Below are 19,824 nucleotides of genomic sequence, written 5' to 3' on the forward strand. Positions count from 1 at the left end.
AAAACAGAATGCTGATATCTTTAATGGTTTAGAAGTTATTTGCCTGTAATATGTTAGGTGAATAACCCTGTATTTTATTCCGAAGCTCTAAGGAAACAATTATGTATTATATAGCATGGTCTTTTACATGGTTTTAATATCATTTGTACCATCCATCAACCCGGTATCTTAAGCATTGACAGTAACAATATAATAAAAATAAAATAATGTATTTCATGCAATTTACGTCAAAAAGATGTCAGTTAATAAATATATTTTAATTTGCCTTTTAATAAAGAGTTTAGAACATCTAACGGTTGAATTAGTAAACGTGGGCAAAGCCGCGGGCACATGCTGGTATTTAATATTTTGAGCTGCAAACCAGAAATGCAAACGAATGAAACATTTTCGACAGAAAGTTCCAGTAATACGTCTACTAATATATAAGATTACTCTGAAGTCACTTGCGTTCCAAATGCTATAGAATACAAAGTGTAGAAAATTAGTGCCAATCTGACACTGAAGCGTTCCACTACGACTTAGAGGAATAATGATATCACATTCTACTGGTTTGTAACTGACTATTATAAATGAATTCGTACACAAAACGTTGATCGAAACGGTGGAAGGATTAAACGGAACACAGACTAATTTACATTTTTGTGCCAAAATCGCGACGTTTCATGTAATTACAGCATAGCTGTGGGTAATGTGGGTAGCTGGCCCCGCGATCTCTAGGGATAATACAAAGGACTGCATCTGAAATTGTAGTTAGACTTTAAGCGTGTCATGTTCCCTATAATAGAACATCAATATCCTTTGCTTTTATTACGGCTGTACATCTGAGGTGCCTGAATGTCTGTGGAGGAATGGAAGCCCATTCTTTCCCAAGAGCCGAAACCTGAGAAGGTAGTGACATAGGACGCTGGGCTCTGAAGCGAAGTCGACGTACTAACTCATCCATAGGGTTCAGGTCGGGACTCTGGGCAAGCTTATCCATTTCAGGAATATTACTGTCCACAAAACACTGCCTCACAGATGCAGGGTACATTGTCATGTTGATACAATCATCGTCTCCGAACGGGTCCCCTATTGTATGCAGTACACAACGGTTTAAAATGTGTTCATATCCTGCCCCATTTAGAGTTTTCTTAAGCGCATTAAGGGGACCACACCCTAACAACGAAAAACACCCCCATACCATAACACCACCTCCTCCATACTTCACTGTTGGCACTACACATGATTGCAGATTATGCTCTCCAAGCATTCACCAGACCCAAACCCTTGCTTATGAGCAGCAACTCGACCACTGTATCTCACTGTTTTTAATTCCCGACACACTGTCATTGTGTTGGCTGGACTGCTGGTAACATTTTGGAACTCACAAGTGATTCCTTCCACTGATTTTCTGTGATCCCCCCCCACACACACACAAATGCACGACGATCCTTGTTCATCATTAAATGAGGTCTGCCTGGTCTTCGTTTAGCTGCGGTTGTCCCTTCGCGTTTCTACTTCATAATCACATCACCAACAGTCGATTTTGGCAGCTTTAGTAGGGTTGAAATGTCCTTGATGATTTGCCACTCAAGTGACATCCAATGACTAGTCCACGTTCTAAGTCCATTAACAACACAATACTCCCCACCTCCGTTTATACCAGCGGGTCCACATCTCATGACATCAAGGGTTCAATTTCGCATTACACAGGAGTGTCCGGATACTTAGTGTATACGGCAAAGTGATGAGCTATCCGAGCAAGCATAACACGTTTCCCTCAAATTTGTGATATTAAACACTACAGGAGGCTTTATGTGTTATCAACCCTGAATACATTAAGAAATGATGTATAATATTAGGCAGTATGTAAGCATGAATTCTACAAAAATAATCCAAGTCAATGTTATTTTGGCTAATACAGCGATGCTTCCGCGTTTCTATGAAAGAATCATCAACGGTCTTTCTCAATGACATGTGATGATGGATTTCGAAAAAAAAACTACACAATCATCCAACAGATGACTGTAATATTGCAGCCGGAGGAATGATTATACAAATCGTATTTCTAAGAAAGAGAATTTGTTAAATGGCACTGTATATAACGAGAAGTTTGCTTAGAACCAAACAAGGAAGGGTCTCTGATTTCAATTATCTGAATATCAGCAACTAGGCTTATGTGAAGTGTAGTAATCACAGGCTCCAAGCTGACTCTGGCATTGCTTCCTCCGCCTTGAGCCCCCGACTCCCCCCATCATCTTCCTTCCTGAATTATTTCTCTTCGATCCCACTGCAGGGATCACTTTGGTGAGATCCACGTTGGATTCCATCTTTCAATTACATTCTTTAATTGGAGTTAAGAAGGCTGTTCGTTTCAGCGTTTCTCCTCCAAAATAAAAAAAATCATCATGTCTTGGAGGTTCATACCTACTCTACAAAGATCGTTTGAGTACTCGGCTATTTAGGTTAGAATGAAATTCTTAAGAGCCAGGTCTACGGAACGCAAGATGAGTGATGATCTATGATAATGTGTCTCGTGCAGTCAGTCTAGTAATGTCAGCAACTATTACGGTCTTCAAAATGAGATTGCACTCGGCCATGCCAGGAATTATCGCTTGTTTACGCAATTATGCTTGTTATTCTACAGACTTTCCACGTAATTGATCAGAGCAAAGCCACTCTTTTATCGTAATATGTACCACCCTACGATGAAAACAAATGAAGTCTGGCGATTATAGGGAGAGAGTGTCCTACCCGTGCTTCTGAACTCCAAGTCTGGTGCCTGTGTATGTATTTTTTAAGACAGGGAAACCTAAGCAGCGAAACACACACTTCATCTATACGAAGGGCAAATTAAATTAAGGTAAATGACCCGTAACGTAGGTCACAGAGAGTGAAAGTGGTCGGTCCCACGTCCTCGCCTATGTTACTGTCTGGCCCAGCACTACTTTAATATTGCCCAGATCAAGGCGAAACATTTAACAGTATTCCCGCTCTTGTGGAAGTCAATGGAACAGTACCATACCACACCGCACGCTCACCACAGCTAGACAGTCACGTGACACAACGAGGTCAACCGCCCTCCCCTACCCGCAGAGGGGCGGTGGGAAGGGGGCTCTTTTGATGACGCCGCTAGTGGAAGGAAGCCTTCAAACTAGAAGAGACGAACAAAACGAAAACACCAAAAGGAAAAAAGGAACGAAAAAGAGAGACCTTAACGTGCCAGTATTACATCTCCTTTGCCATGGAAGTAGGTCAAGCGACAGTCCACACTTTACAATCCCCAGGTTTGGGCCCATATGACTTCTAACTAAATAGGTATGGAGTTTTGTAGTGAACGCATCACAATAAGTAGATGTCAACGAGAATCGACAGTCACACCCTATCCCACTTCTATCAAACATGTATAGAATTCGCAGCCAGCAATGTACTTCTGTTTCAGTTTATACTGTACAAGTAATCATAGCTCAATGGGATACAGCAGCTAATGTTTACGCCCTCGCGAGCTCATAACCATGCATTAGGCACATTAAAAAATAGCATAAATAAAAAAATCATATTTAAAGCAAAGAACGTTCGAAATATTTATTCATTCAGGTCTTCAGGAACTACAGGAATTCACATCTTGCTTACGAGATTCTCTCACTTCCAAAACCATCCGAAACACTGCGTAAAAAGCACCATAATCTCCTTATTATCTGTTACCTCTCTAAAGGAATGAGTTCAGCAAACTTTTCATCCTCCAGAACTGTACTATCAATAGTTCCAGACAAATCCTACATTAGAATCATAGGCATAGGCCTAAATGCAGGGAGAATGAATATATTCTCTCCTGAATTTATACTATTAATTGATCACCTGCAACAGACTTGTAATATGGATGCAACAATTACCCCATACCGATATTAACGAAGGAAAACACCATTCTTATGTCAACTTGGCAACCCAAGAGGACAAGTTTGCACCAACAGCATAAACGTTACAGGATGAAGCTCATTTTCATAAGGTGTTCTGAGCGCAACAAGAATTTTCGTGAGAAATTATCTTTCAGAAACTTTGTACAAATTACAAAGTAATGTTTTCAAAAAACCATGGCCATGACCGAATTTGATAGGCATCTCCTGTAAAGTTGGTGTACTGAAGTTAAGCGTGTACGGTTGTTATATAAAAAGCGCCGACGGTGCGATACCTACGTATATGCCTATAAATACGGCGACGTCTGCCCCGTAGTAAGTCGGAGAGGCGCCTGTCTGGGAATGCCCGGCCGCCGGTCACATCGCGTGAAACACGCCATCTCATTCTAGTAGCTTGCTTTCCCCTCTTTCCATTCGACTACGACCAGGATTATTCTCCAAAAATATATTTCATAAACATAATGTTCGTAAAACCCGTTGTAAGTTGGATTTTGGAATGTCTATCGTCTAAAATTAAAATGTAATGAAAGATAAGACTTTTCTGAAAATAGTTCAAAAATTTATCCTTGTACGTCGTGCTCTTCCTTTTCCCAATTTATTGGAGTCGGCACTTGACTGAGCTTTTACGGCCGGATGCCTTTCCTGTCACCAAGCCTATGCGGAGGGATATATTCAATATATTTACTGCAGCGTGTTTCTGACGCGGTGGGTAGAGCGATGTGTTTTATGTAGGAAGAGATGTATAGAAAGGTGAACACACACGCCAGAAACATTAACCATATGCCGTTAAAACCCCGCCCCGGCTGAGAGTAGAACTCGTGGACCTCTAAACCGAAGGGGAATACACTGATCATTCTGACATGGGGCAAGACGTTTATCAGTATACTATTATTCTTATACTGTAGTATATTTATGCCGGAACTGCGGTGTAGGGGCAGCATGCCTGACTCTCACCCAGAGGCCCCGGGCTCGATTCCCGGCCAGGTCAGAGATTTTGACGTGCATCTGAGGGCTGGTTCGAGGTCCACTCAGCCTACGTGATTACAATTGAGTAGCAATCTGACGGTGAGATGGCGGCCCCGGTCTAGAAAGCCAAGAATAACGGCCGAGAGGATCCGTTGTGCTGACCACACGACAACTCGTAATCTGCAGGCCTCCGGGTTTTTTTATTGGTTTGGTAGTATATTTATAAACCTAATTTACAAATTCTGGAATTTGAAGATCAAGTTGGACTTCGAATATGAAACTATTTTACAAACATTTCCAACGCTTTGACAAAACGGCACATACGAAGTAACCATAAGCAAAGAGTGGCAATGATTTCCTTCAAGATGGCGTGCTCGGTTAATACTAACGGTATTTCACCACATTAAAAGAAAACTGCCGATAAAGAACGAAAACAAATTCTCAAGGAAAATAATCCCTGAAGAATCTTTCATGTGCTATTCAGGTTACCAGAAGTCATAAGGATGATGCTCTTGAAATTAATATTCAATGTTAACAGGTATGCAAGGAATCAGGAAGTGATGAAACTCTGTTGTTTACAATGGTATGTTCGGCAACCTTGTCAAGTAGGAGGGTAGGCGCTTCGTACAATCATACGCTATTGTGATGTCTACATAGAAGATAAAAAGCTAGAATGTTGCTGCAATGCCATGTGTTACACTGTATAGCTGAAGATGACGACCATGACGTATGCAAGACAGGAATCTCCAAAATGAAGCCACGGTGTGAATTGAGAAGAGGGTGAGGTGGAAGACAATATACGAATTTCCAGCTACAATAAAGAACACTATTTCAATGGCGTATTAGTGGGAAGCAGGCTGACTATTCTTGCTGAAATTACAAGTGCATCTGTTGTTGAGGAGTTATATTAATTACATTACTCGAGCTGGTTTACCTAATGATAAATTAATGGGGTTTAACATATCAGTAATGCATTAGAAGATATTAAGCTAAACTCTATTTCATTAAACGCTGGTGAATTGAGGTTATCAGCGCCACAGTGGTCTATAACCAACGTTTTTGAATGACCTGCAATATCGGCTTACAACAGCCCTTTATGGCACCGGAATTCGGTGTACGAGCATATTGTTGTGCTGAAACATTGTGAACGTTGCGGCAGACGGCCTTTGGCTACTCTAGACACTGAGTTTAGATTATTAACAGCTAATACCGCAGTTCGTCCAAAAATGTTGGTTAGGCAACTATTGCATTGAAAGCTTCAATTATCATTGCAATAATATAACAGCATTCTGTTTAATTAAACAGTATAAAAATAATTATAACACAATCAGCTTACAAAATCATGTCAAATGAGAGTTCAGGTGATGTACATGATATCTTGGATTCGACTATTACAGCAAGAGTAACCAATCCACAAAAAGGACATTCGCTTCCAGAATGATCCAATACATCGTGTCAACTTGAGAGAAGTAGGTTCATTTGAAGGGAGAACCCTACCTTACTCAGCTTTTCGCCTTCATGGTGCGGCAGCAGGGTTCGGAGCGACTGGAAGCCCGCGTTGATGCTTTGCATACGTCGCCGCTCGTTGGAGTTAGCGATCTCGCGCCTTATGCGCTTCTCCTGCTCCATGTGGCTACTCGGGGAGGCCGCCCGGTCGCTCAACCTGTAATGGGAATAAACCCTTTTTTACAGTTAAACATAACAAACAGATGTACATATGACAATATTGTAAGACAAGGTTCTCTTCTTTTCACGAAACACTGGTATTAATAGACCGTGCTAAGAAAATGACAAGGTAATAGTAATCCTAATGCCGAAAACTATAATCCCGCCCCCTATTTTCCCACCTGTTATGCTAATCACTACAAGACCACAAGCGAAATTTTAGGTGCCGATATACATAGGAAATCTGTCCTTATAGCAACACAATTGCGGTATGAAGACAAATTAACAGCCCTCCGTAAAAGTGGTTAGAGTCGTGCAAGGTGCGAGTCTGTGCTCATGCCATCACAACTTTGACAACCTGCTCGTTTGGTCAGAGCAGAAACCTGTTGCTAAACGACCACAGACATATTCATAAATGAACGAGCCAGGACAGACTCATTGATGCTCATTGTCAGTCGAAATGGGAGATATTTGAACAGTAAGCAGCGTGAGTTATCCTAAACTAGCTAACAGGCTCAGTATACCAGACCAATGAATTGTTCAGTTGTTCAGTGGATAATCAAATTGCGCGTTGTTGCCATGTTTCTGCTTGACGCGTTTGCGTTACATCAGTGGTTGTATAAGAAAGATGTTCGGATGACCAATACATATGGCAACAGTGTATCAATGACTGAGTCACTTGAACTTCCAAGTTTCCGAGCTGTTCGATCTGCCCAGACTAGTTTCGGCTCATTGTGACCAGAAATATGCACAGTTCGGTCCACTCATTTGTTCAGTGACGTTGAACGCTTTTTTCATTTTGGTCTTCCAAATACCCATTGCGCAGTATGTTCGAGCAGAAAGCATTGAATGAGTCTAGACTGAGCGGGATGCATTTCTCTTTAACAAATGTCAGCGAGTCTACACGTCGTTTTGCACAGTTCCACAAGCGACAAGCAGCGCGCTTAAGCCAGCCTAAGGAAACCTACAGTACATCACGCCTACTTGGTGGCGTCCCGGAAACTTAAGACGGATTAATAGTTCAAATTTGAATGTGGGTAAATTTGTCATATCGCCTTTCAGACGTTGGTTGAATTAAACGATGAAGAATGATATAGTTTGTTTACATTAAAAACAATGCTCTCAAAACGGAATCTTTATCATTATTCACGGTTATGGAGACAAAAATTTAACTCCACATGTTACATGTCTCCCACTCGGTGGCCGCTGAAACTTTCGTAGTTCGTTGTTTAAAAAATGAACAAATTTCGATCACTCCCAACCAAGCCAGTTAATTAAAACCATCCAGTAGAAATCTCCATAAATTACAATAACCGCGAAAGGATTATAACCTGAAGAAACTGGAATGCTACTTCCATTTTAAAAAAAATCATTTATTTAGTACTAACTCACCCCGAAGGCTATTGGGGTCGACAACGCCTCCATCAGTTGTCATAAATGGCTTAGGCATCACTGAAGAGGCTTTCTAGAAAAGCGAGGAGCAAAGTTTTTACAACACCGACACATATAGGTCTTATGTCGACGATGGAATAGGAAAGGCCTAGGAGTGAGAAAGAAGCGGTCGTAGAATTAAGGTGCGGCCCCAGCATTATCCTGGTGAGAAAATGGAAAACCACGGAAAATCACCTTCAGAGAAGTGCCGACAGAGGGATTCGAAACGCACAATTTCCCGAACGCAAGTTCACAGCTGCACGCCCCTAACAGCACGACCAACTCGATCGGTACCTGTGTAGTTGATATATTTTGCCCTTGTGGCAGCCTCCTCATGGGGGAAGTTGTATTTAAAAAAGTAATTATTATTTGTTATTATTACTGGTTTTTCGGCCCACTGCCTACTCTTACGTTTTTCGTAGACGCCAACGTGCTAAAATTGCCCCGCAGGAGTTCTTTTCCTCTTTTACGTGCTGGTAAACATAACCACCTTGGGCTCAGAAGGCCAGAACTGTATTGTCTGAGCTACTCAGTCCCTCAATTCTTACATATCGGTCTGCCCAAACCATTTAAGACAATGTAACATGAAAGTTCACATAAGGCACATACAGTGGCCATCTGTTGCTCTTTATTAAATACTGCAATAACAATCAGATGACAATATTATTATTATTATTATTATTATTATTATTATTATTGCCATTATCTATGGCCTCAGCTGCCGTGTACAGGCATTTATATATGGTGCCTTCTAGGCTGCCTGCAATTTCGACTTTCCGTTTTACTCTAGCATATGGGAAAGAAACCGATCTCTGTTGGGCAATCTACATGGAGATTTCATTCATTTTTGTCGGCTGAACACCAAATGTGTCACCAGAGATCTTTTACATACCGACATCGTACGACATGGAGTGCAGATTGGACCTCTGCCGGGTTTGAACCCAAGATTTTGGGATTCGGAAGTTAACACACTACAACCGATCCACCAACGGAGCTACACTGTAGATAACATTTTCAGGATACAAAATCTGCTAACAAAAGTAGATATTGCTTCGTAAGTAAAGATTCGAAGGAAGAGCATTCCTCCAATAATTTGTATGGATGATGTCTACAAAACAGGAAAATGTGAGCGTGAAGTAAGACACTTTGCTACGCTACAACTAACAGACGACTCGCTGCGTGTGCCAACAGCTGATCAAACTAACTAGCTGAACCAGTCCCATGCCCGTTCATATTGATGTCATAACAGCTGATTCCTGTTTCATCATTATCTTCACTACATTCGCAAAAAAGGCTATATTATGGAACATATTTAATACAATATTCTAATAATACAAACTAGAGGGAACGGGGAAACGTTCCAAAGAGAGACATGCACACCTTGCTATATGAAAATGAAAACCTACAACCCGTTTTCCAGTCATTGACCGGGTCAGGGATGGAATGAATGAAGCAGACATAGGCTCTTAGTACGATGGGGTCTCCACTCCCAAAGTGATTTATTAATGACTGATAGATGCTATGACATGAGAATGGAGAGTGTTGCTGGAATGAAAGATGACAGGGAAAACCGGAGTACCCGGAGAAAAACCTGTCCCGCCTCCGCTTTGTCCAGCACAAATCTCACATGGAGTGACCGGGATTTGAACCACGGTATCCAACACCTCGCTATAATATTATTTAAAAGAGTCTAAATGATTTTGTTCCAATTTCTTCTAAAACATTATCAAAGTCTGATCGTTTCTTTATCTACAGTTTCACTACTCCACCTCAACAGCGAGCTCCCAAATTTAGTACGATAATGAAAGTGTGTCGTATGTTCAGTACGAAAACACTTGGGCATTCAATGCGGGGACTGAAGTTTTCCTAATCTTGTTTTCGGGGATCAGAAGTACCGTAAAGTTTTTATGTTAAAAGATAACGACAATGCAGCAAGAATTGGAAATTTCTCGAGTCCAAACAGCACGAGCTACATCCTGTGGTCGGATTTCGTTTAAATTCGGTATTACAATCATTTTATGATTTTTTCAACAAAATGCAATACAGTTTCACAGTAAAATTCAACAGATCACCATACATTGTTATTAATATTACTTAATGGTTTAACGTCGCATTAACACATCGAAGGTCTTTGGTGATGCAAGGATGGGAAAGAAATAAGGCTAGGTTAGGAAGCCAGAGGCTGTGACCTGAAACATGGCTGTCTGAGCATTTGCCTGAAGTGCCAACAGGAAACCACAGTAAACCATCTTGAGGGCTGTCAACGGTTGGTTCGAACCCACGATCTCCCGAATGTGAATTCACAGCCACACAACCGGAACCGCGCCGACAATTCACTCGGTAATACTATAATGAGGAAATTAAAGTGCGTTTGTCCAATCCTTGTCCCGTTTCCCTACGGGGTCGGGTATGACGTGAGATGAATCTGTCGTGGCGGGTTTTTATGACCGGATTCCCTTCCTGACGTCAACCTCATCAGAGGAGTTAATGAGATGAAATTAATGACATAATATATGATAGTAGGGAGAGGGTGAAACCCGGTGCCGGCACATAGTCTACTCCTGTCGAATAGCACCAAGGGATCTGCTCAAGGCTTGACATCTCCATTCGACGGACGAATCACCATCAACAGCGTCATATGGCCTCATTCCATATGAGCAGTGCGGAGAGGTTTGGAATTTAATCCTGGCTTTTGGCACGCAATCTAGTGATGGCCACCAGGCGGGCTAGGCGAAGTTAAAAAAAAAAAAAGCTATTATTTATAATTACCAATTCTACTGGGTCCATACGGTCGTCTTCAAATCCAACCAGTAGGGGTCCGAAGTTACGCTATGTACGAAATATTCTATAATACACCATCGTTGCTGTTCAGAGAATTTCACACTACCGTCATCCAACACGGACTGCTATTTGGAGCCACTCCTCTCAGTGGAGGAGTCAATGTTCTATGAATGGAAAAGGTGACTGACATTCCTCCTGGCAAACACAAGGTAGAGCGTGAGCGGAACTCATTGTCATTAACACTCCTTTTACAATCATACTCCGGAGACCTCGTAACAGAAGGCCTGTTTACTGCAATGCATTGGTCTTACTCCAAGACAGCTGAGTAACGAAAACGGAAGTTACAAGTGAAGTAAAACAAGAATATTACACTGTATGTTGAGTAATCAGCCCTTAATGTTAGTTTAATTATCAAGAGATCAGCTGTCACAGATGACCTAGGCGTCAATGGAGAGGCATAATAGGGAAATGGGTGAGGCAGTTTTCTGTTACTTTCCTCATCGAGCTAGACTTTACAAACCAGTCTAGCCAAGCCCACTTGAAATGCATGCCACAAACCGACACTATGAGCGAAATTTTCACACCATTCATAACAGGAACTGGCTGCATAACGAATGGCATCGCTCATACCTCAGCCATCGTCATATCATCAAAGCCAAGGATATGACTGGGACAGGTCAATGAAAGTAACAAATTTTATCTAGCCCACACCGGAAGACCCTAGTGTAATGTAAACACTAGGTCTCACCACCAAAGGCACATTAGTCACCAATTAATTAATTTTTTTTTTGAGTATTGTCATTATCAGTATTTACACTGCATACTGTATACTGTTTCTTAAAAGTGGTATAAACTCATTTACTAAACTTACATGAGAATATCTGTAATGACAAAATGAAATGGCGTATGGCTTTTAGTGCCGGGAGTGTCCGAGGACATGTTCGGTTCGCCAGGTGCAGATCTTTTGATTTGACGCCCGTAGGCGACCTGCGGGTCGTGATTAAGATGAAATGACGATGAAGACGACACATACACCCAGCCCTCGTGCCAGCGAAATTAACTAATGATGGTTAAAATACCCGACCCTACCGGGAATCGACCCCGGGACCCCTGTGGCCAAAAGCCAGCACGCTAACCACTTAGCCATAGAGCCGGACTCTGCAATGACAAAAAGAAAGGTTCACATTGTCACAATATAAATACGTAAAATACATTCCCGACTATTGAAATGCGACGATTACTCCTGATGAAAATATTGGGTACCGTACATTGTCTTACACGTGTTAACACGACTAAAAGCAAGGGGCGCTTTTAGTTTTAAGTGAATGTTGATACCGGGATCATTGCCTCGGGTCCTCCAGGTTTTTGAGGAACCCGAACCATAGTTAGTGATTATTGTTTCAGGAGGAAGTACATACAACTGGGCGTCTTCTCGTAACTCACTTGATCCCACTGATCCCAAATGGGAAGACATTAAGAATGGTAGAGTGATAGTACTGTTGCCATTAGAAAAATGTTGAATTTTGTTTTTTGGATGAGGCTATAGTACGTGATAAGTTAATGCAGAGTATCTATAGGCACGTATCGTTGAAACTCGGAAGATAAAGTCGTTGTAAGAAAGTACTGAATTCATTGTACATCCCCCTGTTTCTAACCAGATTCTTATCGTCTTACCCCTTGCCCGCCTGTTCAAAGGCACAAACTCTGTACAGTATTAAAGATTGAAAATAACTACGAGAACAAAAACAATCTGCTATTGGTTTTACAACCCACGAACTAATTTATAACGGTTTTCAGAGACGCCGAGGTGCCGAAATTTAGTCCTGCAGTTCTTTAACGTGCCAGTAAATCTACCAACACCAGGCTGACATATTTGAGCACCTTCAAATACCACGGGACTGAGCCAGGCTCGAACCTGCCAACCAATGTAAATATATTATTCACTGCGGAACTCTGTAATTCAGCTTCCCGCCGTTTTGGTTTCCCAAATAAATAATTAAATAAATTAGTGTCAGAAGGCCAGCACCTCAATCGTCTGAGCCACTCAGTGGGGCTAAAAGGGTTGTGGCGCCGATTAGGGCGTAGAATACCAAATAGACTTTTAACGTACTACTACAATCAATAACGGCACAATTTGCTCAGGACAATAAATAAATAAATAAATAAATAAATAAATAAATAAATGAAGCAACCTCACCATTTAGGTTTTCATTTGGTCACTGTTGAACTACTAAAAGATGACTCAAGAGCATATCCAGCTGATGATTTTCTTTCGAAAACTTTCCCTGTTCCATCAAGTACATAGCCTGCGAATAATCCAATAATCTGCGGTGGTTTGACGAGAAAGAACTCAGCAATGCAAGCAGTATATATGGCCATCAACAGCAATAACAGCTGAAAACATTGCAGACATAAAAGCCACGCTAAATATTTACAGGAAGAAGCGGAACCTCTATACTTTCTTTCACCGCAGGTGTCTCAAAACTTGCATAATCACCTCCGACTGTAAGAGCAAGACCGACCTACAATATCAGAAATCACTAAAAACGGCGTAGATTTGATTGATGCCAAGAAAGGGTCCGTCGTTTTCACAAAGGGAACTACTGCTAAGTATTCACATCATGATTAAGATCTAGGATCAACACAGCCCTAACAAATTCGGATTTCACAACGGCCTCCACAGAAGACCACGTGTGATACAATAGTAGTCGATGCCCACTGCTTGGCAAAGGTGCCTTGTGTCTATTCACAGTAAATTGCCCTAGATTACTCAACGGCTGAAAAACGCTCTCGCTTTGTTATCTGCAGCCTGTGAAGAATAATGAGAGAACGAGGGTTAAGACAAACAGAATCAAACGAGTTCCTGGTTCGTTAACTCACCGACGAGCACCATCTGTATATTTCCGAAATCATTTCCCTCGAGCGGAATGTGAGGCAAAACTGCCATATTCGGATTTCGAGTCCTGAAAAGTACAGAATAATTTTCTAAATTTTTTTATTTAGTATCACGATTTTCTTTGTCTAATTATTTCGTTATTCATTGTGCGTGTCTTCGTGGCCATTAAAACGGTGGTTTCTTCATCATCTTCTTCAGGCGCCTTCTTCTAGCGGAGGTTGGCAACATGGAAAGCATTTTCTTAAGTGCAGTTGTGCCATCTTCGGATGTCCTTCAGCCATGAATGCCTCCTCCTGCCAACAGACCCTTTCCCCTGTATCTTACCTTCAATGCCTCTCATAACGTGCCCTAGATATATATATATATTTTTTTTTTCAGTAAGTAATAGTTCTTTTTGTTTCTTCATGCGATGAAGGACTTCGTCATTTGAAATTCTCAGCACCCAAGGTATTCGGAGTAGGCGGCGATATAGATACATTTCAAAAGCACCAATTCTTTTTTCTAGATTTTGGTCAAGGGTCCAGCTTTCACACCTAAAGAGAAAAACGGAGAACAAATAGCACCGAATCATTCGCATTCTCAACTGCACACTTAGATCCGATTTTGTAAATAGCTGTTTCATGCTAAAAAAAATGTCTCCTGGCCTGTTCTATACTAGATTTTATCTATCTCTTGAAATCACATTCCTCATGTAGCACAGTACCCAAATATTTGAAGGAGGATACTTGTGCAATCTTACTGCCTTTTACTGACAGGGTTGCTTGAATTTTTCTTTTACAGGCGACTAAAACTTTGGTCTTGGAAGCGCTGACAAACAGGCCAAACTCTTCACTGTGCTGGACTAATTTGTCTATCATGCGTTGGAGCGCAGGTAATTCATTTGCTATGACAACATTATCATCTGCGTACCTGATGTTAATTGTCTCTCCACTTACACTATCCCGCTGTTTTCTTCCAACACTTCCCTAAATATTGCTTCAGAATAAATGTTGAACAAGAGAGGTGATAAGCACACAACCCTGACGAACACCTTTTCTGATTGTAGTCGCTTCTGATGTTCTTTGGTCGATTTTGACATCTGCGGTTTGATTCCAGTACAGTGCGCTGGTTTTATTATGTGTATTTTAACAAATTGGCACATGTTGTGGATAATATTTGTTATGTATCACGTAACTTACTCGTGAAAAAGGAGTGTGACGGTAATTTGCGCGGCCACTAATTATTTTTCTGGCGAATAACAGAAGATAAACAACAAAAACCGATACTATCCTCCTCCAGTACTTGAACCTAAAATAACAGGATATTGGCTACTTCACTTCTAATCTGAATCTTGATTACGATATTAGAATCGAGATGTCTAATACTCCGATGGATCTGACGCACACAATCCCAGCACTCCGTCACCTGTTAAAGGCGACAGCAGTTGAAAAAGACTCTAAACATATTTTCTTCATTCTTACCAAATCGTTGACCGAGTGACAATGCTAAAGAACATCGGCTAACAAGGTCGTGAAAATGAACTTTTAAGTTTGCCACAAAAGGCAGGGAACGAATTGAGACAATATAGCAATACACGACGAAAAGGAAGTCTATCTCATCAGGAACAAAGTCTTATTCATAAAATTTCTATCCAGCACGAGAAGTCTGGAAAACAATTTAAGACGCCTCTTTCGCACATCGATCGACGTTTTCTCATTAACAGGCTATGATGGTAATAAGCAAGAGAGTTCGGACAGGAAGCATACGCGGCTTAGTTTTCCCCTCGAACCCCAGGTGAGATGGCACGCGAACAAATACACCAGCGAACATTCTACTGGGACGGGGTGCAGGCTGGTACGGTATCTATCGTCCTGTCATCAGAGCACTGCAAGACCCCTGATTGTTTCAAACAAGGAATATCAATTCATTGGAAGATATTAGTCTCTTTAACCTAAATAGTTTCGTAATACAAATGTGATTAATATTACTCCCCTACAACAAGCATATCTGCATGAATCGGGTACGAAGTCATAAGAGCACAGAAGGGAATAAGGCAGCCAATGAACTTTCCAAAGAGCTGCGACCTCCACCGACTCTCTGTTAATATACAAGTGCCCTATGTTATTTTTCAAAAAGGAACTGAAACCAACACGGAACAATCAATGGATAACTACTCAAGATGTCAGGTTACAAGGATTTGTTCTTTCCGAAAATCCAAAATTGAGTGAAAGTAGATAACTAAGGAACGCATTTAAACACATTTTGTCAGGGCATGGAAAATTTGGGTCATATCTTGAAAGGTTTTGAATACATAACCAAAAAGACCTACACCTATACCTGTGAAATGCCAAAAACTGTTGATCATCTTTTATTTGACTGCCCCATTTTCGAAGGAAATAATTCACTTGAATATGTGTGATATACAGAATCAACCAACTTTTAATACTTTATTTCAGGAAAGTTGCTGTTATGATGTGTTTGCTCAATTTCTCCATTCCATTCAAAAGTCCTCCCAGGTTTAAGTTTTAGTGGTTATCTGATGTATCAATCTAGTTTTGTTATCTACAGCCACGCGTAAAATAGGGCTTGTAACTGCATCATCATTAATCATAATAATGATGATTTCATCCCGACCTTAATAATTATACCGTGTAATTCAGCCGCCCCTTTCAATGCAGTTTAATGCAACCCGCAATATCCATTCCGTCCTGAAAACATCTGCCATGTCGGTATGCTCAGACAACACAACCGGTTATCTTGGTATTTACCGCCTCTCCATGATGGGACGCCGTTAATATTATACTCGTATTAAACACTGGAAGGCATGCGTGTGCCTTCTAGATCATATGAACCTGACACGCCGGCGAAGCACTAAATTGATATTGTGACCGCAATAAACCTAATACAAGCTGTATAGTGTGCCGTACGGAACCGTAGCGTAGTTGGTAAAGGCACGGCGGAGAGTGCTTACCTGTGAGCTGGGAGGTTTAAGTCCGGGGCGAAGATTTCATATTACTGAAAAGTTCAATACCCGCTTTCATGGAAACTGTGTGTGAATGAACGTGTTTGTGGCTCTAAGAAGGCAGATTAGTTAGCAGGCCGGAGACATACCGACCGGAAGTAACAGGAACACAACTGCCCTGACAATGTTTTATCGCAGCAAATGCTCGATGTGTAACCGTTTGGTTTATGCACATCGAACCTGGTGTCCAACAGATCGTCTTGGGCGCTGAAGCATTCCAGGTGTAATTGCTTGGCAGGCGTCCGCGATGAGTTGCCGGAGTTGGTCGGGGTTTTCCGGCGCTTGGGTGTAAACGACGTTCTTCAAATACCTCCAACAGAAGAAGTCTGACAGCGTTAAATCCGGTGATCTGGCGGGCCAAGAAACAGGGCCTCCTCGTTCCATCAATTTCCCTGGCAGTTCCTCGTTCAGATGGTCACGAACGGGTAAAGTCGAATGTGGCGGAGCTCCACCTTGTTGCAACCACATCGTCAAACGATCGTGCGAGGGCACATCCTCTTGCAGCAGTAATAATAACTTCGTGCGGCTATTTCTAACCGAGTGCAGCCCTTGTAAGGCAGACCCTCCGATGAGGGTGGGTGGCATCTGCCATGTGTAGTTAACTGCGTGTTATTGTGGTGGATGATAGTGTTAGGTATGGTGTGCGAGTTGCAGGGATGTTGGGGACAGCACAAACACCCAGCCCCCGGGCCATTAGAATTAAGCAATAAAGGTTAAAATCCCCGACCCAGCCGGGAATCGAACCCAGGACCCTCTGAACCGAACGCTGACCATTCAGACAACGAGTCGGACTCTGGCAGCAGTGAGTTCCTGATGGGCCCTCAAAGAAATAAGGTCTAATTAGGCGATCCCCCAAGATTCCACACCACACATTTACTCTTCATCGTACTTGATGGGCCGCCTGGCGTACCCAGTGAGGATTGTTCGGACTCCAATAGTGCATGTTGTGGCGATTGACGTTTCCTTTATTGCGGAAGCGTGATTCGTCTGAGAACAAGATGAGCGATACGAATGCTGCATCATTGTCGACTCTGCCTAATAGCCACAGACAGAACTCCATTTGAGCTTCGAAATCCCGCCCATGGAGCTCTTGGTGTAGCTTAAGATGGTATGGGTGAAATGTATGTTCATACAGTATTCGCCTGACGGACGGCTGGCTAATGTTCATCTGTTGTACAATCGCCCTTGTACTGATGTATGAATTATTACGAGCTGCCTCCAGAACAGCCTCTTTTGTTTAACCAGATGTAATGGGCCTATCCCGGACTGGTGGCTGCTTGGAAATCACGCCTGTTGTCCTTAGGTGTTTTTCAACACGGAGGAATGTCGAAGCAGCCGGATGTCGCCTGTCGGGATACCATTCCTGGTACAAACGTAGTGCCCTGCACGCGTTTTGTCTGGCTTCCCCATAAATGGGGAACACGTTAACGTATTCCTCTGTGGTAAACATGCCTAATGACAGCAGAGATTACATTCAGGCTCTAACCAGCGGAGTACGCGCAGGGCACAAGTTTAATTACAGCGTCGTTCGGTTTGAATGTGGCAAACGTAGGCCTAGGTTTACGTATTCAAAAATCATACCGATGCAAACATATTTGAACGATGCAGGATTCAAATCGCCGATGACATATTCCGTCGACTGCTAGGCTAACTCCTAACCATATCCGCTACGGTACACTGCTGGTAGTAGGACGAGAGTAGAGTACATACGCCATCCGGTTCAAGACATTAATTACTGCCCTGTTACGTAGTTTTATGCATTGATTCCCCTCTTCGTTACACAAGGTCACGAGGCATGATACATTACGTATAACATAGTTACATGGTCAAAAGTCGTCGCTACATGATTTAAAGGCGTCATGTTTTGAGAGCGGACGATAAAACCTGTCAGTAGGGTTCAGAATCGTGTGCAAAATGTGCTCACTGGACATTAGTACCATAGTGTCCGGCTCCATGACTAAATAGTTAGCGTGCTGGCCATTGGTCACAGAGGACACGGGTTCGATTCCCGGCAGGGTCGGGAATTTTAACCATCATTGGTTAATTTCTCTAACATGGGGGCTGGATGCATGTGTCGTCTTCATCATGATGCGCAGATCGCCTACGGGAGTCAAATCAAAAGACTGCACCTGGCAAGCCGAACATGTCCTCGGACACTCCCGGCACTAAAAGCCATACGGCATTTCAGTACCTTACAGTACGCCTGCAGGGGAATATCCACCTTATAACCATGTCGCACGTTAGATGGGTCGCTTAAGACTACATTTGGAAGGGGCGGCTGAATCAGACGGTACATTAAAATTACTATAATCATAATTATATATATACTGTAATTGTTGTTGTTGTTTGAGTCGTAAGTCCACAGACTGGTTTGATTCAGCTCTCCATGCCACCCTATCCTGTGCTAAACTTTTCATTTCTACGTAACTATTGCATACTGCAGCTGCTCTAATCTGCTTGTCATATTCATACCTTGATCTACTCCTACCGTTCTTACCCCCTACAGTTCCTTCAAAAACCAACTGAACAAGTCCTGGGTGTCTTAAAATGTGCCCTGTAATTCTATCTCTTCAAATTTAGCCAAATTGATCTCCTCTCACCAATTCGATTCAGTATCTCTTCATTCGTGATTCGATCTATCCATCTCACCTTCAGCATTCCCATGTTTCAAAACCATACAATGCCACGCTCCAGACGGAAGTCTTCAGAAATATCTAATTCCTGTATCAAGGTATGAAGTGAGCACATTTTTTTCTTAAGAAAGCTCTTCCTTACTTGTGCTGGTCTGCATTTTATGTCCTCCTTACTTCTGACATCGTTAGTTATTTTACCATCCAAGTAACAATATCCATCTACTTCCTTTAAGACTTCATTTCCTAATCTAATATTAACCAGCATCGCCTGCCTTCGTTCGACTGCACTCCATTACTTTTGTTTAGGACTTATTTATTTTTATCTTGTACTCCTTACCCAAGACTTCGTCCAAACCATTCAACAACTTCTCGAGATCTTCTGCAGTCTCAGATAAAATATCATCGGTAACGTTTTGATTTCCTCTCCTTGGATTGTGATTCTCTTTCCAAATTCCTCTTTCATTTTCTTTATTGTCTATTCTATGTAAACACTGAAAGGGAGGGAGGACAGACTGCAGCCTTGCCTCACTCCTTTCTGGATTGTTGCTTCTTTTTTCA

The 19,824-nt window shown here is 42.0% G+C and overlaps 1 protein-coding gene across 2 annotated transcripts in view; it reads right to left on the reverse strand.

Moving 5' to 3' along the window:
• Positions 1–19,824, reverse strand: part of crp (cropped) — a 238,131-nt gene that overhangs the window by 172,450 nt on the left and 45,857 nt on the right. For both annotated transcript variants that reach the window (XM_067153617.2, XM_067153618.2), the window contains exon 2: positions 6,357–6,522. In XM_067153617.2, coding sequence (XP_067009718.1) covers positions 6,357–6,522 — 166 coding nt within the window. The remainder of the gene's footprint in view (positions 1–6,356; positions 6,523–19,824) is intronic.

The sequence above is a fragment of the Anabrus simplex genome, chromosome 9 (assembly GCF_040414725.1).
Source record: "Anabrus simplex isolate iqAnaSimp1 chromosome 9, ASM4041472v1, whole genome shotgun sequence".
Taxonomy (NCBI): domain Eukaryota; kingdom Metazoa; phylum Arthropoda; class Insecta; order Orthoptera; family Tettigoniidae; genus Anabrus; species Anabrus simplex.